The sequence below is a fragment of the Bidens hawaiensis genome, unplaced genomic scaffold (assembly GCF_021521415.1).
Source record: "Bidens hawaiensis isolate Kalapana, Puna unplaced genomic scaffold, B.hawaiensis_p1.1 tig00016232_1, whole genome shotgun sequence".
NCBI classification, from domain to species: Eukaryota; Viridiplantae; Streptophyta; class Magnoliopsida; order Asterales; family Asteraceae; genus Bidens; species Bidens hawaiensis.
In genome coordinates, this window is record NW_027492481.1 from 92,223 (window position 1) to 120,168 (window position 27,946).

Consider the following 27,946-nt stretch of genomic DNA (forward strand, 5'->3'; position numbering starts at 1 on the left):
CTAGCTATAGGATCTATATTAATAATTCAGGGTATCTTTTAACGAGCATGGGGCAACATGTAATTTACTAAAAGGAGACTGTGTAATCTATTATTGTAATTTACTACAAAATGATGCATTGCCAAGGAATAAAAACACAATAGAACAAAAACTTACACGTAATTTACTATTATAATTTAGTACAAATAAAAGTTTAAATAACAAACCTGCTATATACTAGTTTCTTAGGAACAATTTGGTTCAATCCATGTGTTGGGGAAGCAATACCTATAAGTTCGAGATAAATCAAAACCAAAACTTTCTTGGATATGTTTGTCATCAAATGTGTGAAGCTTGCGTGTTTCGAGAGAATAGAACACTATCTTGGTGTCCTTGCTCTGTAATAACCTTGGAAAAAAGATCTTGTTTCCCATTTGTGGTGCTTTGGCTTCAAGGCAGATGCATGAACCTTCTGATGCTGAAATACATATCATATGTTTTCCTAAATCATCTATTTTCTCCCACTCTTTTGTTGACTCGTTTAGTTTCAACACCTCAACAGATTCTCCAAGATCATTCACGATAATAAGTAAAAGATGTTCACCGCATTTTGACATAAAGTACTCGATGTGAGATCCGCAACCTCTAGGGACTTTGTCTGTAACAACATCCAGAGAATAGCCTTCACCAGTGTCTCTAAGATTAAGAATCTCATCATTGTTGCACAAAGCCCAAATATCTCGGCCACAAAATGCTGGAAAGCGAAAACAATCTGATGGTCCGCCGAAACGATAAGTACGCCATGATGATGCTTCCTGAGACACAAAGTGGACACACACAATATGTGATGTAAATCCAACAACCATACAATCGGGGGAAGTAGGCGGTGCTGAAAAACAAAGGCTTTCAAAGTAATAAGGTGCCTTTGGAAGCTTATAGATATTACTTGTAAATGGGTTAAAAAACAACAACAGCCCGTGTCCATTAACATCAAACATCAACCAACCAAACCTCGAACATAATACCTCGCAATCACCGTTGAGTTCTTGAGGTGTTTTCATAAAATATTTGTCACCGCATATCGGATCTATAAAAGTGATGTTGCCTCCTGGGTATGTGTTTAACACCATAAACCATGGTGAATAAGTTTGCCATCTCGTTAAGGGTGCTGCTAAATAACAACGTTTGCATGTAGCACGGAAATTCATGTATTCAACACCAAAACAATTCTCCATAATCGTTTCCAAAATATGAAACGGAATACTGAGCAGGTGCACCTCATCAGTACTGTCAGTTGATCTCGTGATTATCTCAACGTCCTTGTCATGTTTAGCTATAAGATAATCAGCTTCTAACCTACACGTACAAAATATCACAATAAGTAAACATATCCCTGCAACTTAAATAAACACAAACAATATAACTTATATACCTGCAGTCAAGCATTGGAGATATAGACATGGTTCTATCGTCCATCCCACCAAGAATATGAGCACAACCCTCAATCTGTGAGGCACTCGGCAATAAACGATTGGTATTATTATAAGATTGCAGTTCCTCGGCAATAAACGATTGGTATGCAGATATCTGCTTTGGCTCCATCTAAGATGATCATTAATAATACCCAAAATTCATTAAAAGCCAGCCCCTTTTACATTAACTTATACATATAACTGAAACAATAACTACGAGATAAAGAATAGAAAACCAAACCTATCGAAGACTAAGATCCTCCGGCGGTTTTTCTTTTTTAATTGTCAGCAGCACAGAAGCAATTTCGTTGATTGAGATGGATGTAGTCGATAGATCAAATAATTAAAGAAAAACCTCATTCCTGAGTATTTGTAATGTAAGTCCAACTGCCAAGATAATAATAAGGATGTCAAAGCCCATCAAACTTGGCCCACAATTCTCGATTTCATAACAAATTGCAATCAAATAATAATAATAATAATAATTATTGTTATTATTATTATTATTATTGTTATTATACTTTAGATTAAAAATGGCTTTGTCGATGCCATAAAATATTTTAAGTACAATATCTTGAGCTTTTTTAAGTAAATATTTCCCTTGCTTAACAACTAACTTTTATAGTGTGATGGTTGAAGTTGATTTGCTTTTTGCTTTTTAACACTTGTGTTAAAAAATTTTCTCCATGTGTGTTAAGTGTACATGATTTGTGTGTATATGTTTTATGCTTTTTCAAATGTGTCTACGAGTAATAACACGCGCCTTTTCCTAACTTCAGAAAGAAAATATATATATGTTTGATTAGTTAATGAAATGGAATCATCTATTACTTAGTTCATTCTTCTTTCACCTTACTCTCTCGACAATATCATATAACAAACACCACCACTACCTGAACATCGCCCCGATCTGAGTTGAACTTGTACCTTCATCCCAGTCCACCATAGAGGTGGACAAATCGGGTTTTTCAGGAACCAGAAATAGGTAGGAACTAGTTCCAGGTAAAGTCAGGTTTTTGACAATGTTTTGCCGGATTTTTATCAAGTTTTGGCCGATTGGGTCCAGGTAGAGGTGGATTCGGTTCTAGGTCCAGATACGATACAGAGAAGAAACTGAAACCTAGTTTGTACACGTGGTCAGGTAAAACCAAATCAAGAACCAGGTTTTATGCTTCTGTGCTTACAATTGCTTATTACATTTCATAAGCTATACAAATTACTTTCTCAACTTACTTGCTTGATTCTAGCTATCAATGAAATAAATAGTCTATAAGGTCTATAATTATTTTGATGTAATAAACTATATCACCTGTAATTATAAGGGAGGCGTGGGTGGTCTTGGGTAAACCCATGCAGGTACCTCAGGTAATTCGGGAACGCGTCACCCTTTTATTTACTTTTTATTAGTTTGAATTTAGGTAGTTGCAATGGGTTATACAACCCCGAAAATGAAAAATGACTGTGTGTTGGTTTTTACTTTTTGAAATGAAAAATGGTACTTTCTTGAAATAAAATGTCAATACATTTTTTACTTTGAATACTAAAGAAAAGATCACATAGATCTGAAGTAAAATAAAAGTTATTTAAAAAATTAAGTTCCAATATAGCACACGTTTAAAGTCAAACCTTGTGCATTAAATATAAGTAGAATTTGAAATAATCAAATAAATCAACACCATTTTTGTCAAAACGCCCATGTCCAAACACCATGACAGAAAATATCAAGTAAATCAACACCATTTTTGTCAAAACGCCCATGTCCAAACACCATGACAAAAAATATTAAGTAAATCAAGGCCATAGTTGTTAAAAAAGTTTTTTTTTTTGGTTGTTGTCATGCTTCTTTTCAAAATTAACATGTACAGTGACTTTTGTTTGCCAAAATTGTTGAATGACTTTTTTTTATGAGATCACAAGACTTTATCAAGTAACATTTTAGCATATCTCAATTTACTAAATGGCTTGAAAGATTGAAGTTCAATGGTATATTGTTATGTACCAACTGGATTTTCCAAGAAAATAGAAGGAAGCATCGAATTTAGAGATTTAGGAAAGACTCAATTCATAATTTTCATTCATAAAATAAACGAACATTAAACGGCTATAATTAACCATTCAACCCATGAACCGACTACTTGCTAATCCATAACAAACTTGCCAATGAAGCCGGCTTTTATAATAGTTGTGTTGTATAAAATTGTGTGAGTGTAAAATGACTTGTTAAACCACGTCTTCAATCAACAATGAGCTTTAGACATAGAGATATAGTTGTGAATTTATGATCATTTAATTAGTAACTTTTTAATACTTCAATCATAATAATAAAATAATATATATTACATTTCGATCTTCTATACACTAATAATAAGTTTAAACAACAATTTAACAAAATCACTCATTTCAAATAGAACAGATCGCTACCAAAAATGCCATGAAAGTGTTTCCAATTTCTATACAATATTGTTAGTGGCGATTCTAATCGGTTTTAACCAACTATTGATGTTGTAAACACTGTTTCGAAACGACATCAAACTTCATATGTACTCATACCTAAAATATTAGAAGCATGGATTATGGTAAAACTTCAAATTTCTACCACTTTGGAGTTTGGTCAAATATACACTTTCGAACAAGTTTTCATTAAATATTACCTTGAACAACAATGATACGGTAGATTCGAGTCCAGTGGCTTTATTGTAATTACGTCACATCATAGAGGTCTAGGTGTAAATATGATAACGTGTATTTGTAACACTATGAACGCTAATGACTAATGAGAGAGTAGTTATGAACTTGTTTAGAGTAATCCATTTCTTTTTGTTTCACGCTATTAATTCTAAGTTTCTAACTTCACGATTTCTGCTCAAACAAATAATGCTTCCAAACCCCTTAGAAACCATCCCGTCGATTGCTTGAAACCTTACTTCTACCGTGATTACACTGAATTTTGGAAGAAGTTAAAGCTACTTCTTGGACAGTATGAAAGCAACACACAGCGCCTTTACATGGTCTTACAATGATGTCTAAAACACACAGCAAATATTCCTTTACAGTTTTCAGATTTTCTTCATTTTAGTCATGCTTTGACTTAATTACTTTACTTGGAATTTAACAAATTCTCCCAACACATCAATAATAAATTGAATAGTGAAATTTCACTTATCATCCTAACATTCTAACTCTCACCTATGGTCAAAACTCTTCTTGATGCTTACATGAACATCCACTCACTCTAGGAGCCTCTACAAATAGACACCCTAGTTACCTAAGTTGCCTAAATTAGTTCGACAAAAACATGCAACTTTTTAAAACTCAGCTTAAAACTTACAGGAACCAATAAAACTTCGTCTCAGTCATCTATTCGAAGCTATAGGATCTAGCTCATAGTGCTTTCTCACTATGTCATTCTTTGCACTTATTAAAGTGCCAAGTCCAACACAAGGTAGTTATTTACCTTGCATCTGGGCTGACTTGGCATCGCATTTCCCAGGAAACGCACGCCCAAGGTAGGTTAAAGGTAGTTATTTGCTTTTTTTTCTTTCAAATACAATAAAGAGTTGTGCACAATATGCTTTAACAGTTTAATTCTAGTCCTTAAAACTTCCAGTTGGTTCTCATAAGAACTGAACGAACACGGCCAAAGCATGTCCATGTTCACAAAAGAGTTTTTATTACTATATCACTTAAGTTATTGTAATCATCATTAACAGATCATTAATTCATAGAATTTCCAAAATAGACAAAAAAAAATAGTGTTTGGAAACCTAGCCTAGCCCATTGGTTTTGAACGTGGTCTGTTTCAACCCGTTACCCTACCCACCCAAGATTGCCACGTTTGCCGCCTTTAGTTAAATGTAAGAAGACAGTAAACAGACTAAAACATAACAAAGTTTACAATCAAAACAATACCTTATTCTCGTTCTTCAAATAAACCAATTCATTATCTTTGAACTCCTCAGCAAACAAAATACCATCTATCAAGCTCTCGTCCCAAATTTGGCCAATGATTAAATTGCAGTATTGCACTCTCGTTCATGTAAGTGATTAGAATTCAGAAAACTAAAATTCAAGCATATTTCTATGTTTATATGAATTTAAAAACAGAAACAAACATACCAGACGGTTATGTTGGTTACTTTCCAAGTCTTGTCGGGTGCAGAGCTCTTCTAGTGCTGTCTCTCTCCTTATAGCACCTTCTCAATTGCCTGCAGCCCTGCAGATCAAACAAAATTTCAATCCTTTTGACCATTATGCCACATCAACAAACAATACATAAACATAACAATACTTGATATTAAATAAAATGCATACTTTGCGAACCAACTGCTTATTATCATTATTATTATTACTATCAGCCCATTGTGGCCCACCAACAGGAACCAGCTGCAAGTTTGAACAGTCCGTTCCATCTTTCACATCTTCAGAACTCGTAGCCTTGCAGCTACTACACATATATACAACAGGCTTTTCCTCTTCCAACTCATTCTTGTTAACAGGTTGCACACCAATGTCTTTTTTAATCAACAATGGCTTACTGTCCTAACTGTTTGTATGAAAACCTATACGAAATTGTGTAATAGCAGAACATTTTCTATTTTTCTTATTTAGGGGGTGTTTAGGTGAGCTTTTCAAACTCGCTTATTTGATTCTTGAAAAGCAGAAAGTTTTTGGCAAACCTCCCCCAAAAGCTTCAAAATGGAACTTTTACAAATGTGTTTTTTGAATTTCACTAATCAAATAAGCAAAATTTAATAGCTCACCCCCCACCCCCTTACTTCAAGACCGTGTTGCAGACTAGCAGATAAACGATGATCATTGAATGACTTACGAGGACATTCTTACATGTTGTCCTTCTGAGAAGCGGTTAACATAGACGAAGATTTTAAACTTTTCCTGCTGCTGTTAGTAGGTACAGGTGAAACACTTAAAGTTGGTGACTTTAGGACTGAAGATGTATCCAGGGGTATATTAGTAATAATACATTCTCTAACAGATTCTTTTGTTATCTTCATTGTTTTCAAGATTCTGATCTGATATATCTTCTTACATATTAACATCTTGAATCTGTTCACTTTCTTCGACTATTTCCATTTCTTCATTGTTTTTAAAAGATGTATGCTTCTACTAGCATTCCACCCGGCGTTCGGGTCAACTTGAATTCCAGTTGACTTCATTCGGTGTAATTCCTGTCAAATGTTGTAGTCCACAAAAGTTGGTAGCTGAAGCACAAAAAAAAAAGAAATAAGAAAATCTTGAAATTAAGAAAAATGTACCTTTAGTTGGCGTATAACTTCAGGCAATGCATAAACATCGTTTTTTAATTCACATTAACGATAGCTCTGTTTTTCATAGCTTCGACTCGAGGGGCAAATCGTAACGTGCTAAACTTCTCGTTTTTTTACAACTGAATCACAGAATATAATGTCATGTTAGAAAACTTGAAAAAGATAAAAAAGAAAAGCAGTTAGGGCCAAAAAGGGCAATTTTTTTAAATGGGTTGGTGGGGCCGGTTTGAATTTGACACAAGAAGTTTTTTGCCTAAACTGTTTATTAAACAATTAGCATGCCATATATGATTTTGAAAGTTATAATAGTCCAATAATAATCCATGTATTTGAATAAAATAATTTTGGAGCTATGACGCAGTGAAGATACGCTTTAGCCAACTTTTAACTCGTCGGACCGTTTATTTCCTTTTTTATTTGCTCTTTTTTAACCATTTGACCCGTTACATAAAAAGGCAATACCTTTGAGAGGGAGAAATGGCACAAATCATTGCCAGCTTGGCATTTCCACCAAGTGATTCCTCCAAGGGATTCCTTCAACAAAATGTCAATTTGGAATCTCTGTAGGGAATATGCCTTGGCTTTCCGGTTTGCAAGACTTCAGCTAAAATGTTAATCAAGTTTCTGCAAATCCAATAACAATAAAAGTAACATTTTTTAAATGTGATCAAATAATAAATATATAATAAAATGAAATGGCTTACCCTAGCTGTTAAAGTGAAAGGTTAATATTACCAGCTTCTTTCAAACGCTCTCCAGCTGCACCAGTTGACTCTTGTCGTTCTGACCCCGCAAGGTCAACAAGATTCATTTGACTCCTTTTTTAAAGCATCTCAGACCGTCAACACTTTATAGAATTGTAAATTCAACCATAATATTTATTAGCTTCTGTAAAAATATGTGTCCTTACAACTTGACTCCACAACACATGTAAAGACGTTGTGCGAGCGGGAACTCTCAAAGTTTAAACGTCTAGATCCGGTCCTCCGATTTGATGAACCGTGCATATTTGTTAAAAACCTATCAAATAATATAATCCCAGAGTTTAATACATCTGTTTAACTATTAGTCAAGTGCAAGAGATAATCATACAAAAGAATCTTGGGGACCAATTTAATACCATTTTGAGTCACATTTTTCTTACTGCAAACAATCTCCTCAGTCAAACTTTCAACATACACCCCGGTACTACTATCCTCTCTTAAATGAAAATTTCTTTGAAATGGATTCGGTGATTTGTTCATTAGAAAAATGTGTGTAATATGTTTTGGTATCAATAAAAAAAGGGACAACCTAAAGTTCAGCTATTGATGATAAAAGCCCATGATGTTACCTCGAGAAAAGAACATCGACGCTCATATGTAACTATGTGAGTTGTTTGTCAGCCAACCAGCATGCGCATTCTGTTCCTACAAAAAATAAGCAAACCTCAAGTAATTCATGAGACAAGTTCACAACTGAAACTATGAGACATAGGATATAGAAAACAAAAAAAAACACCTCGTTATGCGGGAAAATAATGTTGCAAAAGCACGAGACATCAATCCTTGTTAATTACTATTTCTAACAATTTATTGGCCTGTCCCCATATCCTGTAGGTCTTTCCATTCCCAGTAAGTATTAAATTAACAGAAAAAGTCAAAAACCATATAAAATAATGGCGATAAGATTGCATTTATTTATACCTGCCCGCTCATACGCGAATAATGAGCTGCAAAATCCAGCAAGACAATTTTCAACAAGAAGAGCTCCCACAAGCTGGAATATATCAATCTGAAACACGAATTTGAGCAATAATCATAAAATCTGAAACATTTTACAGAGACAGAAACTGAAAGGTAACAATGATCAACTTGCCTGAGTTGATGTTACATCTGCTACAGAGCTGCATGATCAAAGCTAATTGGTGCCCTGGCATAATCACCAGAAGTCTTCTGGATTATTGTTCCTCCTCCTTCATTCTTATTCAATGGATAATAAATAAACTCACCACATTCAAGTGATCATAAAATTCAAGATAACCTATCCACCCATCTAACTTGTTACATTCTTGTAATTTTTGAGTATTTCTGAAGCACGCGATAAATGGCAAAAGATATTTATGTAAGTGATTACATCATGTACAAGCTTTAACCAAGTCAAAACACACATAGATGATTCTTCAAAGTTACAGTCAAATATAGTACACTGGTTTTAACCAAGTCAAAACACAACAATCCAAAATGTAGTAGGTCAAAATAGTAGGCTAGAGTGAATACAGCAGTTTTATATGATATGTAGGTCAAACAGAAAAGACTTGTTAAAGTCAAAACAGAATTGACGAGGGGTCAATTTCTCCACATCAGTAAAAATTAAGCAGCCTCCCCTCCCTCCTGGTAACCTACACAAAGCATATTATAATAAGTAAAAAAAATTGCAGCTAAAATAAAAAAAAAGAAATAAATACCAGTAAGCAGTCTATAGCAAAAACACCCCTCCGGATGATGACGACGATAAAGCACTCTGTCTCCCTTCACGATACACAAAGCATTATGATATGTAAAAAAATTGCAGCTAAAATGAAGAAAGTGTATCTTAAATATACCAGCAATCTTTTCTGCACTACAGTTGCATTCAAATAATGCATCCGCCAACTGTTGCCAATTTCTTAAAACATCACAACGCTTACCAGACAAGGATCTATCATCAAGCTTGTAAGAATATAACATCTGGCACAGCTGTTGAAGCATAACATGCACAGAACCCTCGAGTTTGGGAACCGGGGCCTTGTAGAGGAACACGGTAAAAGGAATTGGATCTGGGGTATATTCTTTAAGAACTAAGTCTAGATCTACCCTATCCTCCCAGTTCGCTTCAGGCTTGAGATGATCAGGAGCAAATTCAATAGAAAACAGAGAATCGTTAGTATCTCCCAATTCCTCCCACCCCCCACCTCCCCAACTTGTATCAAGCTTGTGCAAACTTGGCTTTCTAATATGGGGGTTGCGATTAACAAAACACACGCCAATACAAAAAAGATCCATACCAGATCCTTTTAGAAAGGTGTACCATGTTGAACTTGGACTATCATAACCAACTAGGTGAGGTAGTTTCTCAAAAGGTAGAATATTTATCTCAATCTTGTCATCCCTAACACGAATATTAACGTCCACAACAGAATCAACACACAAGGCAAATACTTTGTTAACATTGCAGGAAGCGGGGCGTTCTAGGATAGCATTTGTTCCATAGCCAAGTAGCCTAAGTTGTGCCCCATACTTCACCTCGACCCATGTTACCTGCCTATCCAGCTTACAAAATACTAGGGCCGGAAAATCGTGCCTAAACAGCATAATAACCGCTCCTGGTTTATTAGGCGGACCCGACATACAACAGTCGCTGTACTCTCCTTTGTGATATTGTTCAGGAAGAGTAGTCATCTGTAACGTGTTAGGATTCCACAGATACCATCTTTCCTTGTTAAAATGACTTGAAAGAATGATATATCCATAAAAGCTTCCCCGAATTAATTTCGCGCAAAGTTGTTTTCTGTATATTTGGAGATCTCTAAGGGATTGTTGATTTTTTAAGAGAATGGATTCATACGTATCTGGTAGGTCCTCTTCCATCTGCTAAAACAAAGCATTCCAATCAAATTAATTTTTGAATTTAGGTGTGAAAAGGCAACAAAATGATTTACAGATCACAATACTGTCAAATAGAAACTAGTTACAACATTTTAGGAAACTATTGAAATAGAAAATTCGATCTAAATATAACTAACAGTAGTTCAGGATGATCTATGATTAAAACTTAAATAATAAACAGTTAATTTCACACCAATAGTCAAATACAGTTAAGGCATAAATCATATAATCAAGCAGTCAAACCCATTTTTGGAATTAGGATCTGTGATTAATAAATCTTACACAATAAACAATTCATTCCACACCAATAGTCAAACACAGTCAAAGTCAAAGTTAATTCCAGTCAAATTTTCATATTTTGGAATTAGGAATAGTCAAACACAGTCAAAGTAAAATCCAGTCAAGTTTTCATATTTTAGAATTAGGATCTGTAATTGATAAATCTTAAACAATGAATAGTTAATTCAGAATTTGATTATAATACCATATCATACAGTCAAAGTCAAAATTAATTCCAGTCAAAGTTTCATATTTTGGAATTAATATCTTTAATTGATAGACCTAAACAATAAACAGTAATTCCACACCAATGGTCAAACACAGTCAAAATCAAGATTAATTCCAGTCAAGATTTCAATTTTGGAATTAATATCTTTGATTGAATCCTAAACAATAAGCAATTATAATAAATAATCATCAACACATGACAGGTGAACAATATATCTGAAGAAACACTAAGTGACCCCGACAGATTAAGGAACCTACCTCTTCAATATCGAACAAGAATTGTGAATAATCAACAACAAAGAATCGACAAACACATTGTTTAGTTTCTTGATTCGCAATTTAAAACCCTAATTGATGATAAATCAAAGATATACCTCGTTGAGAATCAAGATAAAAGAAGTTGATTGTGCGATTTGAAAACCCTGAGCAGTTGAACGGTAAACAACTCTCAAAACCCTAATTGATGGTGTGTGTGGTGGTTGCGAGTGATATGAAGAGGAAGTGGGTTAGCAATTACAAGTTTACAACTGGAAGAAGAAGAAGACTATAGGTTAGGCGGGAAGAAGGTATATAAAAGGACACCTGGCAAAATATGAATTTTGTTTATTATAATAACTAGGTAAAAGTGTAAAACCCTTGGTTATGGTAGTTGATGTAGGTATCGATTAGGTTAACATGCGTTGGTAAAATCTGAACGTTGCGATGGTTAGTTGATGTAGGTATCGATTAGGTTTGTTACGGTAGCATAACTAACGTCAAAAGTTAAATTCGTATATGAACATATTTAAAACAATATAAATCGGTAAAACACCGGCATTGTGTCCCTAGTCAACATCAATTTGATCGGTGTCGGTAAGGTTCGTAATAATATCAAAACTTAATCCAAAAAATAAATATATAAAAAGCACATTTTAAAAAAAATAAAAGAAAGTATTCTAAAAGCTCATTTGCGACACCCTGCTTATGATAATTTTCTTATATTATAATTCTGATATTTTAACGTCTTTATTATGACTTGTAGATAATGCTTTGTTTATTATATATTATCAAACAACTTAATTTTTTAACAAATTAGCAATTATTAACTACAAAGGAAAAAAAAATTTCTATCCAAAGTTGTTAAAAAAGCAAACATATCGTAAAGCAAAAAGAAAAAAAAAACTTACCTAAAACTGCATGGACCTAATACATCATTTCTCTTTCTATGCTTTGGAAAGAACAAAAAATGCATTGCTCAAATCCTAAGGGATGAAAAATATAAAAGTTAACATTAAACTGTAGCATATAGGTTTCCTTTAATATATATTACAATAATCTTTAGCGTTCCGGACCGTAAATACACCCGATGAATCTCTACACCAAATAACTTAGTCGTTCCGAACTCCAATCCTTTTTTTCCTTTTTAAGTGGTCTCGCTAGATAATAATTTTATTATTATATCATATTATAGTTATTAAATTTTACTCAAGTATTAAAGTTTGTTATCGGTCAATATTTTTACGATTCTCAGTCTTTATGAAAAATAGTAAGTAATAAAATGTATCTATCGTTGGAGAATACCCACATACAGCACACTCAATTATAAAATCTTGAACTATGACATATTTAGGTTGGGTGATTTAAATAAGGAAAAGTAAAAGTCCTTGTATATCAAGTTTCCTCGTACATGATAATATTGAGCAAATAAATATTCACAACTTTATCGTACTCTTCATCTATTATAAATGCGATGTTATTATATTTTGGATGATTTTATTGGGTGCCAAGTTACGCTTTTTTTCTCTATTTTTTAAATTTTGTTCATACACAATATGGCCATGATTTATGTGAGAACCAATTTTTTTTACTAGAAACAACCATCTAGTTTATAATTTATTAGGTGTTTATAAGTTCCATCATGTCAGATATAAAAGGCGACAATGCTAGTCACTTTTTTGACAAGGGCCCGTGGAGCTTACTTTGCTTTAGGCCTTCAAAATATTTTTATCCGTGATTCTTTTAAAAAAAATGTATGATTTTCTTTTCTATTTATTAAAAAGGACAAAAAAATAAATAAATACAGTGTTTGTCAAGGTTTTATATCACAATTTATTTTAATATCATTTTGATTATATATCACGCCTTTATGTTTTAAGCTTTCTTTTTCGGTTGCTATTGTGTACATAGGTACTCTACCGATCATACATAACGAATCAAACCATTACCGGCCAAATTCTCAACGCCTCCCGACCACAACACGGGTTTTTAATAACACCTTGTTAGATAATTAATATGTTAAAATGTTATGAGTTCTAAAAGCCATAGCAAATTGCATATAAATGTAAAGGTGAATGACATGAATGTGGTCAGCGCTATACTTATAGTACTAAGTATTATCATTTCTCTAATATGCATGGTCCGTTTTGTATACTTGTGTCCCATGGGGATATTTTAGTGGTAATGGTAAAACTTCCTGACTTAAACAAGTGTTCGAATCCTGTAGTGTTCAGGTTTGGTGATAATAGCAGTATTTAATAGGAGTATAGTGGATGTCGTTCATAAAAAAATAGTGACATGATTGATCAACTCATGTTGAAAAAAACTTATCAAGTGGATAAATTTTTAAGATGACAATATTTACATTTATTTAAAGAAAAAAGGATATACGTGACACATTTGTAAAAGATTTATTACATACAATAACCAATTAACCATGTAAGAGAGAAAATATAAAAAGGAATTGGGAATAATGCATAAAGTTCACTAGGAATACAAAGGTTGGACAAGTTAACCACTATAGACTGGTCCTCACAAATGGTGAGAACACCTCCACCCTTTTTATATGTTAATGACAAAAAGCAACCTCATACGTCCGTGAAGGGAGTTAGTGTGGTGTAACTAGCGTAAGCCCACCATCTCTTGACCTCCCCCCCCCCCCCCCCTTTTTTTCCACCCCAACTCAAGCCCCACTATAGTAAAATCATGTTAGGATCAGATTCAAACTTTAGACTTTGCAGACTCCAATCTAAATATTCATGTTTCATCCAACGTTAGTTAGAGCTTAAAGCTCATTGGCTGAAAAAAAACCATTTGAGTAAACAGAAGCATCAACAAAACCATTTTGCCCTTGTTAACTTAATTAAGTTGCCGACTAATTACATTCGATATAATTAATAAGGAAGTGTGGTCGCATGCTTAACCCGGAGGAGAGATTGAACGGGCCTTTATGATCCATGAAGACAATTAGATAAAAATGTTAAATAAAGATGGTTTGCTAGTGGTCTCAATATCAAATACAAATTTATAAAAAAAGAACAAAAATGTCAAAGAACTCGACCGGCTTACTTAGGCATCTATTCTTCTAGGCTTAGAGAGACGTACATTTCTTACCCCCGATTATCTTAGCTTGACACCAACGCTTTTAGATCATCATCAGTGATAACCTGCAAAGACATGTATAAATTAAGGACCCAATAAGTGGATGCCTTAAACTCTTGCATGGATGTTAAAGGTAGTTAGTTATACATGGTTAAACAAGCAATATTGACCACTATAAAAAAATTGTGATTACCTTGTTTGTTTCGGCTAATAATTTAAAGCGTACAAAGATATCGCTAAGTTCCTTCCCGTCATAGTTATAACCAAGCTACAGCCAAAAACAAATAAATAAAATAAAAGAAACATTAAAACTTAATGTAGGTGTAGCTGATGGATCAAAATGAGTCGAGCATTGCATACTACCTCAAAGAGTTTCATTTTTAAAGCATGGCTTCCACTGCATGCATATAACAATATATGTGTGAAATTAGAAATTTAGAATATTAAATAAATTAAGGCAAGTGCTAGCATTAAGAATAGGATCATAATACAAATTCATATTAGTTGTATCAAAATGGCTTCTATGTTTCTTTATGCAGAAGCATTGAGAAAATCGTGTAAAAATGAGTCTTGTACATGTATAGATAATTTTAGTTTTATGATTTTTTATGTAAAGTAAAGCTTCCGGTTTTCTGTACTCGTTTGTGGTTCGCCAATGAACAAACACCTATGTGTATGTATTTCATACATGTATACCCTATGGGAGGCATCAAATGAGAAGGTTTTAGTGTGAAAGAGAAAAAAGAAATAAATATATATTAGTTTTTTCAGTTTAAGAAAGTTTGGAACTACATAAATATGTTAAAATGCAATGTTCAAATTATAACCTAAGTTTTCCGAGTGTAAGTCCGAACTCGTTAGACCGGTGAAGTCCAATATCTTCAGGAGAAATGAATTCATAGGTGCTTTTGTTCTTTAAGACACCATCCTATATACACTGTAAATCATGATGCATGGGTGATTAGTTATACAAATAATTGAGGGCTTGAGGCTTATTTGAATTGTGAATGACCAAAGAAAAACACCTGATGGATCCCACTTTGATGAGCAAAAGCATTAGCACCGACAATAGCCTTATGTGGTTGCACCTGCATCCCAGTGTACTCTTCCACCTAAGTAATTATAATAACCAAAGGCACAAAGATATAGTTTATTAATGTTGACACATACACAACTAGACAATATATACACATTGGGGCGGATCTAGGGGGTGCCCAGGGTATGTCCGGATACCTCTCAACTTTAATGACTAAGTGTAAAATTGTTGCAGATTTTTTTCTTCTTCATTTTATGTATTCGGATATATACCCTCATGAGAATATGTTGTGATACCCTGAGGTCCAAAAAACCTTTTAGGATACCCCTGAATTTTTCTTATAAATTCGTCACCACACACATACCATTTTGCTAGCTATGTTGATGTGTTTTGTGTTTATTCCCGTGTAGAGGTGATCCAATAACTCTCTTTTACATTTTACAGCCATCACTACCTATACATATACACTTAACAAGGTTAGTATAGTTTTTATAAAATAATGTATGGTTTAATATTGCTTATTATTTGTTAACTATTTAATTAATCACAATGAGGATAATTATAGTTTTACCTAATTAACTGAATCATATCTTCTAGTTAGGCTAAAGATTGTTAAATAAACATTAGCTTATATATTATATCTAATAGTTTTAAATTATCAATGAAGAACAAGAATATTACTTAGCTAGACCGATCGACCCACCTCTTCCAAAGAAGCATTACCGGCTCTCTCTCCGATTCCGTTGATTGTTACTTCTAATTGCCTTGCACCACAAGAAGCCCCCTGGAATTGATAAGAGGCACATACGTTACTAGAACACAATTAATGGCTAGAAAATTAATAACACAGATGCATGCACGCAAGCAATATATTACGAGTAAAGTATTCGCGGTAGCAAGTCCAAGATCGTTATGACAGTGAGTAGAAACAATAACATCCTCAATCCTAGGGGTATTGGCTCTTATGTTAGCAATGAGTTGCCCAAACTCGTCTGGCAAGTTGTAGCCGACAGTGTCCCCAATGGCAACAGTTGTTGCACCTGCATTAATAACCTCGCCAAGGACCTCATACAAAAATTCTTTTTCAGATCTGCCAATAAAAGTTTAGCCAAGAATCTCATGAATCTCATGCATAAGCTAACCAATGACACACTAAACTTTCACTTTCGTTGTCAAGGCTAACCCACTTAGATTCGTTTGTAATCATTCTTATGAGCAAAATTGTGTTGAAATCAAGTGTAAGTGAAGTGTAAATCTATGATTATTGCGTAAATGAAGTGTAAATCTATGATTATTGCGTGAGTTGTATAATTCAACGAAACTGAAAGCTAAGAGTGACTGATTAAATTGTCAGTATGAATTATTATTGATAAATGAAACACAATTTAAATTATTAAGTAAATTTAATTGAATCTCAGTACGAATTACTATAGTAAATGAAAATAAAAATAAGTGAAGTTAAAAATAATAATGTGCGTACCTTGTAGCATCTTCAATGCAAAATTGAATGTCATGACACCCTAAACTCTTGGCATATTGCACCATACATTTAGCCTTTTCAAGCACTTCAACTTTGGTCATATTGAGCTTATACTTCATATGAATTTCACTTGTTGCTATAAACATCATTATTCTTGGATACTTTGCATATTTCACAGCCCCCCATGCAATGTCTATGTCCTTCTTGGTGCACCTTGCTACACAGTAAATCACAGGCACATGATCACCGAAGTTGTTGTCGGTAATGCTCGTATTTCCAACTTCTTGTGCTATCAACTTAACCGCTTCTGCCTCGGATTTGGATGCTACGGGGAACCCTGCTTCAATAACATCTACACCCAATTTGGCAAGTTGACGAGCGATATCTAGTTTTTCTTTTGGTGTTAATGCAACCCCTGATGATTGTTCCCCATCACGAAGAGTTGTATCGAGAATGCGAATGTATTTAGGGTCAGAGATGCGGTTAGGGATGTAGTTAGGACGACGAGCCGAATTGAAAACCATATTAATCGGTGGTGGCGGTCGACGTGAGGAGATTAGGGGCATGCCACAATGACTAGCCATGATTCTAGGAGAGGGATGAGGTTTAATGAGAGGGGGCATGATTATATATATACAAACACTTTTATATTTTCTCACAAGACGGATCTAGAGGGTATATATCCATGTGGTACTCAGGATATCCTCTAGCCCTCAACTTTCACTACGAAGTGCAATATTAGTGTATTTTTTTTTCTTTTCCATGTTATGTATTCCATGAGCAAAAATTAGGAGATCCCTATGTTCAAAGAAATAATTTTTTTGGGATACTACTGAATTTTCTTCTAGATCCGTCATTGCTCACATTAACACACCTTAATGTCACGTTAAACCTAGCTACGTTTGTCCTTTGGAAAAGCTCATGACTTCCAAACAAACAACGTACGATTGCATGACTAGGACAAGTGAGGAAAAGCAAAGCAAGAACTTTAAACAAACACTTTAAGTGTTACATGAAATGACAACACAACGCGTAAAACCATACAATGAGACTCTGCATAACGTGTAACACCCCGTCCCAACATGAAACAGTTTGCCAAGAAAACATCTAAGTCCAGATAGATATAAAATAAATCTTCGAAGGAGTCATAAAGGATCGAACTTTAATTTTCGAAAGTAGCAATATATTTCTGTTAAGAGTCTCTCAATGATTTCAGTCCACATGATGCATATAACATCTTAAAACGTCTCCACAACTTCTATTCATCATGTTTATCACATTTACGTTGTCCTTTATCGTACCTTTAATTCTCAAAAGGCTTTTAAAATGTAGGTGACTGAAAGGATCGCTTCATGTAATTAATGTATCTACTTTCGTTCTTGTAACCATGTCGGAGCCAGGATTTTTTTTTCTTAATTATGGGTTATTTTCCGGTGCTTAGATCGCTAACAAACAAAAGTTTGAACTTTTGTGTTGCCTTAGTTGGATTGGGCCAGATATAAAACACGATATTGTACTTCATATACATCGTCATTAGAAAAATATAAGTCAGTAAAAATTGAATAGGCCAAAAATTATAAGAAGTTATCGTAAAAAAGAAAATAACTTAACCAAACGAGTCAAGACAACACACAAGCAAATAGATGGAAAGTAACGTTAATGACGTGGAAAAAAAAGTTAAAAAATATAAAAGAGGCTTTAATGCAAAAAGTAGGAAAAAGAATTAAGAAAGACTTTGAGGAAAGCCGAAGGTAGGTTGATTTTATAGAAAGCGTGGGCCCCAACTAAAGAACATACTACATACCCGAATAAAGGTGTACAAACCGGTTTAAAACTTAAAACCGGTTTAGGTTTAAACCGGTTCAGTTTAGTCAACAAAAGCGAAAACCATTTTATAATCGGTTTCGGTTTATGTTGAAATCGATTTCTTGACCAGGTTACGATCGGTTTGGGTTATGATCGGTTTCGGTTCGGGTTTTGACCTGTTTTTAGCGGGTTAACCAGTTTTTGTGGAGAAAATTACAAATCGGTTCCGGACCTACGGTTTTAGTCGGTTCCAAGCCGAATTTACATAATCAATTTCAAACCAGTTTAGCTTCGGTTAAATTTTCATGGCGGCTTAATTAACCGGTTTATTTGCCCACCTATTTCCCCGACTATCCTCAAAAGTACCAACATTCGAGTTCATAATATGAAACATAGAGTTATTGGATTCAAACCTTAGTTTTTATTTTAAGAATAGAGAGAGAAAATTACGGGTCTTTTAGATTTAATATCTTTTTGTTCATTATATCTATAAAATAAACAATTACATAAACTCTAATTACACAGAATCAATCACAATCATAAAATTAGAAATTAAGCTAGGAATACTTGTAAGAATTGAAATCTTTGGTGAAGAATATGATGCCATTCTAATTGAGAAATATTGATCCCGTCATAATGTCTTAATTGATGGAATACTGAGACGAGAGCGTTAGTCTTGTGTTCATATTGTATTCATAAATCTTAAAATCCAGACATCTAATGGTATTAGGTAGCCCTTTTAATACTTTCAATTATATCCAAGTTCATAGACCATTTATATCTTATTTATGTCTGAGTTGAGCACTCTTGATATATTACTTTCGGTGAAAAACATATATGTGTGATTAAGTACGATAAAGCAACCAATGAAGTTGATGGCCTATGACAATGACAAAGTATTTAAAATGCTAAATGATTAAGAGGTCTTGAATTCAAATCTTCCGAATGATAAAATTCGCAGCTAAAAAAAGTATAGCAAAGCATATGTTGAAAATTGTAGTACTCCAAATATATATAATTACGCAAGCATAAAGTCAGGTAGTACACGACACATTTAATATGTTGCTAAAGTTATAAATAGAAGTATAATATATATGTTGTTATTTTATAACAATAAAAGCCATAAAAAATGATTTTCCTGATAATATTCATATTCATTTTTCTACACATGTAATTTAATGCTAGTGTAAATACGTTCGTGAAATAAAAATAGTTTTCAGCTTCATATGAGATGCACCATTATAATTACACAATTCGTTCATACGTAGACATACGTAACTTAATGCATTGGTGTGCGTTACGTGCACTGTTTTAATTGGTTTAGACACATTGTTATAAATAAGTTGATAACATTTAAATAGCAGCGCTTTTATTAATCTCATAATCAACCATATAATATACATGTGAAAACTGAATAATAACTTAAAATTAAGTTGGTGAAAAAGTTAGGTGTGATGTTGTTAAAGCCTTAGAGAAAGCTACATGAGTTCAATTCTTGTTCTATGCAACTTATTTTTGAAGTTTGCATTTTAATGTCGTCGCGTTTATTAAGTCCCCTAAATTATACAATTTGGTTAAATTATTTAAAAAGTTGAATTAAGTATTTAATAAGAATAATTAACTTTGATTATTAAATAAACTAATAATAACATATTTTAATAAGAATAATAATTAGCATCATTCCAATAAAAAATTTTATCCAAGGTTCTTTTAAAAAAATATGATTTTTTCTATTTTATTATAAGAACAAAAAAAGTAATCATGATTCTTTTAAATATTATTTTGACAATATTATGACTTTAATTTTGAGTTTTCTATCATAACGTATCAACGTTCTTCCCACTACGTCCCCATCACAATGCACAGGTTTTAGTAACACATTGTTAGATTTTATATGTTAACATGAAAGGAGTTCTAAAAGCCATAAACGTAAATTGCATATATACATGTGAAGGTAAATTACATGAATGGTTTATCCGTTTATGTAATATACTTATTTATTACTATGTCCCCATGGGCTATTTTGGTGGTAATTGTGAAATCCCCTAACTTAAAAAGTTTGAATCTTGTAGCGTGCAGGTTTGATGGTATCAGCAGTAATTAATAGAAGTAGGGCAGATGCTCATAAATAATTATTAACATGTTTAATTTTGATTGACTCACATTAACAAAATTTTTCAAGTGGGTTAGTTTTTTAAGATGACAATATATCCATTTTTTAAAATAAAAAAAGGATATGTGTGACACATGTAATACTTTGTAAAAGAGAATTTGGGCAAGTAATATGTCAAAAGATGTCTAATTTCTTGCATACAATAAACATGCAAGAGATCAAATGAAAAGGAACTGGATTAATGCATAAAGTTCACTAGGAATACAAAGGTTGGACAACTTAACCACAATAGATTTTGTCCTCACAAATGGTGAGAACACCCCAAAAGACTCAACCCTGAAGGCTATACAAGACTGCTAGTATTCAATTAATAATAATACAACACATAAAACTCTAACTTGTCACCTTATTATATGTTGCATGTATCATAGCCAGATAACCAAGAAGATGGTTCTGATAATTTTTTCAACTCTCCATCTTCATTGTAAAAATTGTAACTTCCACTTTTCCATTGCAGGTCACCATGTGACTGGTTAGAAACCGGATTCTCGTGTTTTTTCTTCAAAATTTCTATCTCCTTGCAAGCTTTCTCCTTTTCTTGTTCGGCTTCTCTTGCGCGTGCCTACATATTAAAGCGTATATTGTTAGTTTAATAATGATCTATCTTTTAAATAAATTCAAAATTTCTATAACTATAATACCTCAGCAACAGCAACCGCGTCTTCAGCTTCTTTAAGTCTAACAAGTAGCTCACCAGCAGCCACAACCGCTTCATCAGTATCCTTTAACTGTGCTTTAAGCCCGTTACTCTCGTCTCTATAATAACGTCTCTCTTTCTCATTTTCTGCCTTCAAAATCGAAATTTCTTCAGCAAGTGCATTAATAAATTTAGATTCAGGCCCCTTAACACCAGCTTTAACAGCTGTTTTTTTAACATCGATAATCCCGTCTTCGATTCGCCTTTGCGTTGTAAGCAGATTAATATGTTTTTCTTCCAAATCAGCATATTGTTCAAGCATCTTTGCATGTCCTTCCATGGCCATTTGCATTGCATCTTTTAACTCTTTGGCACATTTTCTCTCGGTTTCAAGTTCGTGTTTTTGTTTTTCAATAAGATATTGACTTTCTTGTAGTTGATGTTCCAAATCTTGTACAAGAGTGACCCATTTGCTCTCGGCTTCAAATCTGTGATCGGCTGACTCAGGTTGACCCATGCTCGGGTCAGATGGATAGGTTATTTGCAAGACATTGGTTTTTTTGGACGAAGAGTCGATATAAAATTGTAGTTGAGTTTTCAGATCTTGGATTTCTTCTAATAACACATCTCTTTCCCCTAAATCAAAGAAGTTTTGGTATCGTTCTAATTCGTCTTGAAATCTTTGAAACTCTATTTCCGTCCTTAAAACTTCCGGATGGTTCACATAATTTTCCTTCAAAATCTGTAAAAATAGACAGTTTCAAACCAAAGTTTACTTTTAAGGCACATAAACTTACAAGTAAGCGAAACTGACAAACATGAACAGAGCATGTTTGTGATTGTTCTTTAAGAAAATGATTAATCGAGCATGTTCATGTTTAGTTATATCCGTACATAAAAGAATTTTACTACAAATATGACTGAGCATATAACCGAGCTAAAACCAGTTCAAAGTAATGTGAAGAAACTTTAATGAACATTAACGAACGAACTTAAACAAACATAAATGAATGTAAACGAACAAATTTAAATAAACAAACATAAACGAACATTCACAGGCATAAATGAATGAATGAGACATGTGTTATTATTGTTCGTTCGTTCTACTAAATGAACAAATTTTTAGTTCATGTTCATTCATTTATATAAACGAACATAAACAACATTCATTCAGTTCATTTACACGACAAAAGAGTTTTTATTATTATATTAATTAAGTTGTTATTGTAATCATCTTTTACAGATCATTAATGCAACGTTCATTGTCAAAACAGCTATTATTGTTCGTTCGTTCTACTAAATGAACAAATTTTTAGTTCATGTTCATTCATTTATATAAACGAACATAAACAACATTCATTCAGTTCATTTACACGACAAAAGAGTTTTTATTATTATATTAATTAAGTTGTTATTGTAATCATCTTTTACAGATCATTAATGCAACGTTCATTGTCAAAACAGCTAAACAGAAAAGGAATCCGTACCTTAATCTCGTTTTTCAAAGAAACCAATTCATCATCTTTGAACTCCTCGGCAGTCAAAATACCATCCATCAAGCTCTCAAGACGAGCAATTTTATCATCCCGAATTTGCCCAATTATTAAATTGCACTCTCGTTCATGTTTGTATTGTTGCAGCTGTTGTAACAATTAGTGTGATTAGAATTCAGAAAAGTAAAATTCAAATATATTACTATTTTTGTATTTAGACATGAATTTTTTATTTTTTTTAGAATAATTAGCATATAGAAACATCCAAACGATTTACAATGAAGTGGCAGGTAAGCGGGCAACAAGCTGCGCCGCAACCCCCTTTTGGATATGAAAACAAACATACCAAGCGATTAAGTTGGTTTATTTCCGAGTCTTGTCGGGTGCAGAGCTCTTCTAATGCCATCTCTCTCCTTATTGCTCCTGTCAACACCTTCTCAACTGCCTGCAGAATAATTAGATTTTTAACCTTTTAGTTAAAACGAACATATATAACAAACGAGCATAACCAGTACTTTATGTTAATAAAAACACATACTTTGGGAACCAATTGCTTATTATTATTATCAGCCAATTGTGAGCCACCAACAGGAACCAGCTGCAAGTTTGAACTATCGGTTCCATCTTTCACATCTTGAGAACTCGAACCGTTGCATTTACTACACAAATACACAACATGCTTTTCTTCTTCTAACTCATTCTCGTTAACAGCTTGTACACCAACATCTTTTTTTAACCACCAATGCCTTACTGTCTAACGGCTTGTACGAAAACCTGAATGAAGGTTGTGTAAAAGCAGAACTTTTTCTATTCTTTTTAATTACTTCAAGACCGCGTTGAAGACTGGTAGTCAAACAGCCATTAAACGATTTAGGAGGAGATTTCTCCAAATGGTCCTTCTGAGAAGCGGTTAACATTGAAGAAGTCTTTAAACTTTTTCTGCTGCTGTTAGTAGGTATAGGCGAAACGCTTAAAGGTGGTGACTTAAGGACTGCGGATGGTTCTGATGATTCCAGGGGTAAATTAGTAATAACACATTCCTTAACAGATTCTTTATTATCTTCATTGTTTTCAAGATTCTGATCTGATATATCTTCTTGCATATTCACATCTTGAATTTGTTCACTTTCTTCAACTATTTCCATTTCTGCATCCCCGTCATCATCCACATGAGGTAGAATTAATGGACGGTTGAGACTGAATTTCAAAAGATGTATACTTCTACTGGCATTCCACCCGGCGTTCGGGTCAACTTGGTTTCCAGTTGACTTCATTCGCTGTAATTCATCCTGTGAAATGTTGTTGGTGTTAACACTTAAGATAAAAATTTATTAATTTAAATATTTGAATTAATATTAAAGCATATCTTATGCAGAGAATCATGTTTCTATTATAGGCATTAGTATTATTTCATTTAATTGTACAAAATCACATCCTTGATTTCTGCCTGTATTTCTAGTATATATTGTAACCTCACAATCAATAATATTCACCTTTAAAATATCAATTACTATCTTATTGCCTAAAGTTGGTCCACAAAAGTTAGTAGCTGAAGCGCAAAAAAGAAAATCTCAAATTTAAGAAAATGTACCTTTAGTTGGCGTATCACTTCACGCAATGTGTTGACATCATTTTGTAATTTCTCATTCACGATTGCTTTGTTTTTTATAGCCTTGGCTCTCTGGGCAAATCGTAACGTGCTAAACGTCTCATTTTTACAACTGAAACATAGAATTTACAGTCATGTTAAAAAAGTGGGGCAAAATGGAGGGGCAGGTTAACAGGTCAAAATGGGTAGCTTTTAGAACAGGCCGGGTGGGGCCGGTTTGACTTTGACCCCAAAAGTTTTCGCCTAAACTGTTTATAAACACTTAGTATGCCATATATGATTATGAAAAATTATAACATTACAATAACAATCTGTATATATGAATAAAATGATTTAGGAGATTTTATGTATTAAGCTTTTAGCTCGTCAAACCGTTTGATCCTTTTTAGTTCTTTTTTTACCCATGTAACCCATTACAAAAAAAAGTTACCTTTGAGCCGGAGAAATGGCACAAATCATTGCCAGCTTGGCGTTTCCACCAAGGGATTCCTGCAACAAAAATGTCAACTTGGAATCTCTGTAAGGAATGTGCCTTGGCTTTCCAGTTTGCGAGACTTCAGCTAAAATGTTAATCAAGTTTCTGCAAATCCAATAACAAAAAAGAAATATTTTATAAATGTACAAAAAAAGGGAAAAAAAACATTTTTATATGTAACAAAATAAAATGACTTACCCTAGTTGTGAAAGTGAACGGTTAATATTACCAGCTTCTTTCAAACGCTCTCCTGCTGCACCCGTAGACTTTTGTCGTTCTGACCCCGCAAGGTCAACAAGATTCATTCTACTCGTTTTAAAGCATCTCAGACCATCTAGACTCTAATGGCATTGAAAACTCAACTAATGTCAGATTATTTTGGTAACCATAATATTTATTAGCTTCTGTAATATATATTACCTTGCAACTTGACTCCACAACACATGTAAACACACTATGTGAGCGGGAACTCTCAGAGTTTAAACTTGTTGATCCAGTCTTCCGGTTTGATAAACCCTGCATATTTGTTAAGAATCATCAAAAAAATATTATACCGGAGTTCAATACTTCTGTTTGACTATTAGTCAAATGCAAGTGATAGTCAAACATATGAATCTGGCTGACCAATTCAATACCTTTTTGAGGAGCTGAGTCACATCTTTCATACTGCAAATAGTTTCCTCAGTCAAATTTTCAACGTACACCCCGGTTTTATTATCCTCTCTTAGATGAAGATTTCTTTGAGATGGATTCAGCAAGTCAGTGATTTGTTCATTATAGATCTGTATATAATACGTTTTGGTATCAATACAACAATGACAGCATAAAGTTCAGTTATTGATTATAAAAGACCATCCTTGTTACCTCAAGAAAAGAACACCGGCAGTGATATGTAAGTTGTTTGTCAGCATGTTTATTTTGCTCCTACAAGAAAAATAAGTAACTCATGAGACAAATTCACAATTAAAACAATAACAAAAAAGATATTAAAAAACTAAAAAGACACCTCATTCATGCGAGAAAATAATCTTGAAAATACACGGGAAGTCAATCCTTGTTCATTACTATTTGAGGTTTCTTCTAACATTGTATTCGCCGGTCCCCATATTGTGTAGGTCTTTCCACTCCCAGTCTAGACAAATCAAATTAAAAATATTAATTAAACACAAATAGCAACAAAAAGAAGTCAAAAACCATATAAAATGACGGTAAAACTAAAAGGTGCGTTTATTTATACCTGCCCATACGCGAATATTGAGCTGTTAAATCCCGCAAGACAGTTTTCAACAAGAGGAGCTCCCACAAGCTGGAATATATCAATCTGAAACACACGTTTGAACACCAAACATTAACAAACTATACGAAAACTTCATAAAATCTGTAACATGAAAGCTAACAATGATTAAAGATTAACTTGCCTGAGTCGACGACACATCTGCAACATGGTCAAAGGTAAACTGGTGCCCTAGCATCGTCAACGAATCACCCGTAGTCTTCTGGATTATGGTTCCTCCTTCTTCATTATTATTCAATGGTCTCATCCTCACTATAACCTGATAAACTTACCACATTCAAATTAAACTTAAAAAAATAAATAAATAAATAAAACAATGAAAATAAAAAAAACAATTTTTAGAGTTAGGGTTTGAGTATATGCATTTTAACTAAAAACCCACTTTAAACTCACCACATTCAAATTAAAAAAAAAAACAGTTTTTAGGGTTAGGGTTTGAGTAAAAACCCAATTTAAGCAAAAACCCCCCAAATCAATTCAATTCAATTAAAATCTTTTAGACAATGTACCTTAACACCCGAATCAGCGGACCCAGACCCGGCATTTTCAGACCCAAAATCCGTCCCAATCTTCCGTTTGAGAGGGTTCGGCGGTCTCGGAGGGAGCGGGGCTTTAAGTTTACCGAAACTAGAAGGTTTTGAATCCGGGGTAATGTTATCGGAAGGCGGGGGAGCGTTTTCTTTGCTGGGTTTGTGTTTCCGAGTGCCCGATCTGGTGGGCTTCATTGAATGAGGGTTCGGGGAGTGCGTATCGGGTGAATGTTGGTCTCGCAGAATGCCGGCGGTTCTGGGTTGCATAAAATGCTTCATGATTGTGCAGAGAGAGAGTTTAGAAATGTAGCCGTTGGAAGTGAGTTTTGAAATGGAAGGAGCTTGCTTTGCTTGCTCTTTAACGTTATTTCTATTTTGAATTCAGATTATTATTATTATTATTGTTATTAATTTATATGAAGATATTAAAATAATATGTGAAAAAAAGTAAATGGATGGTGTTTATGGGTTTGACCAAATTTTATGTGTATCTATAGCCCTATAGGTATGAGAATGTATTTAAGCTTTTGATTCTAGAGTTATTTTTTAGAATTTAGTAAAAGGATTTACAGCTTGTTAAAATTGGTTAACTCATACTTATACTTCGATTAACTTGGTCAGAATAGGGCAACACTGGCCTTAGAATCAGTCAACTCGGTCTGGATCATTCAATATCGGCACTGCAATCGGTGGCCATGTGTGAGGCTGTTAGAAAACGTCGCGCTGACGTCCTCTCACCGGTCAGGCTCTGACGTGCTCCCCTTGCGCAGGTAAACTGAACGTCTCTATCAAGAATATTTTGGTTATTAACGCGCATTTTGCCTAACGGTATGCTTTGTGTCTTCTTCCGCCTACGAATGACTTCCATAATAATAATGAGGTAATGATTGGAGCCACATGACGTAAAACGCCTCTATAAATATTTCATCCACTGTACACGATCTTAGAGCCATTAATCGAATGTGGGCGTTCTATGTTCTATGAAAGTTTTGTTTTAAGTTTGTAACATTTTTTTTTTGGTTATGTTTGGTGTTTAAACCTCTTATCTATTCAATTACAATGACTAGTTTGTGATATTTTTGGTGAACCACGCATGAAAGCCAAGCTCGATAAGTGGTATCCTTTATTGTCAAGCTTGCGTATTTTGTTACTTCTTGTATGTGTTTGTATGTCACACGCTACACACA

General features: G+C 33.8%; 2 protein-coding genes and 2 pseudogenes across 3 annotated transcripts; all 4 read right to left on the reverse strand.

Annotated features, from left to right (window-relative positions):
- Window positions 1-224: 224 nt before the first annotated feature.
- LOC143551020 (F-box/kelch-repeat protein At1g57790-like) lies at window positions 225-5,903 on the reverse strand. Its single transcript, XM_077041556.1, has 5 exons — window positions 5,763-5,903; window positions 5,588-5,664; window positions 5,361-5,478; window positions 1,412-1,581; window positions 225-1,335 (listed from the first exon to the last, which is right to left on the reverse strand). Exons 1-5 carry the CDS (start codon window positions 5,901-5,903, stop codon window positions 225-227), a joined length of 1,617 nt encoding a protein of 538 aa, XP_076897671.1.
- A 386-nt stretch (window positions 5,904-6,289) lies between these two features.
- Window positions 6,290-7,980, reverse strand: LOC143551021 (kinesin-like protein KIN-12A; annotated as a pseudogene).
- A 6,269-nt stretch (window positions 7,981-14,249) lies between these two features.
- Window positions 14,250-19,155, reverse strand: LOC143551022 (2-isopropylmalate synthase A-like). Its single transcript, XM_077041557.1, has 11 exons — window positions 19,070-19,155; window positions 18,197-18,258; window positions 16,743-17,274; window positions 16,139-16,352; window positions 15,966-16,046; window positions 15,627-15,716; window positions 15,252-15,338; window positions 15,054-15,154; window positions 14,590-14,623; window positions 14,420-14,494; window positions 14,250-14,291 (listed from the first exon to the last, which is right to left on the reverse strand). The coding sequence occupies exons 1-11, from the start codon at window positions 19,153-19,155 to the stop codon at window positions 14,250-14,252; spliced, it is 1,404 nt and encodes a 467-aa protein (XP_076897672.1).
- A 1,747-nt stretch (window positions 19,156-20,902) lies between these two features.
- On the reverse strand, window positions 20,903-27,141 carry LOC143551033 (kinesin-like protein KIN-12A; annotated as a pseudogene). The gene is made up of 15 exons (XR_013138430.1): window positions 26,739-27,141; window positions 26,354-26,488; window positions 26,173-26,256; window positions 25,942-26,067; window positions 25,800-25,859; window positions 25,571-25,717; window positions 25,356-25,451; window positions 25,134-25,276; window positions 24,891-25,040; window positions 24,443-24,572; window positions 23,390-24,140; window positions 23,198-23,296; window positions 22,846-22,998; window positions 21,363-22,100; window positions 20,903-21,283 (listed from the first exon to the last, which is right to left on the reverse strand). The product of XR_013138430.1 is annotated as a kinesin-like protein KIN-12A (transcript).
- Between the last annotated feature and the right edge of the window lie 805 nt (window positions 27,142-27,946).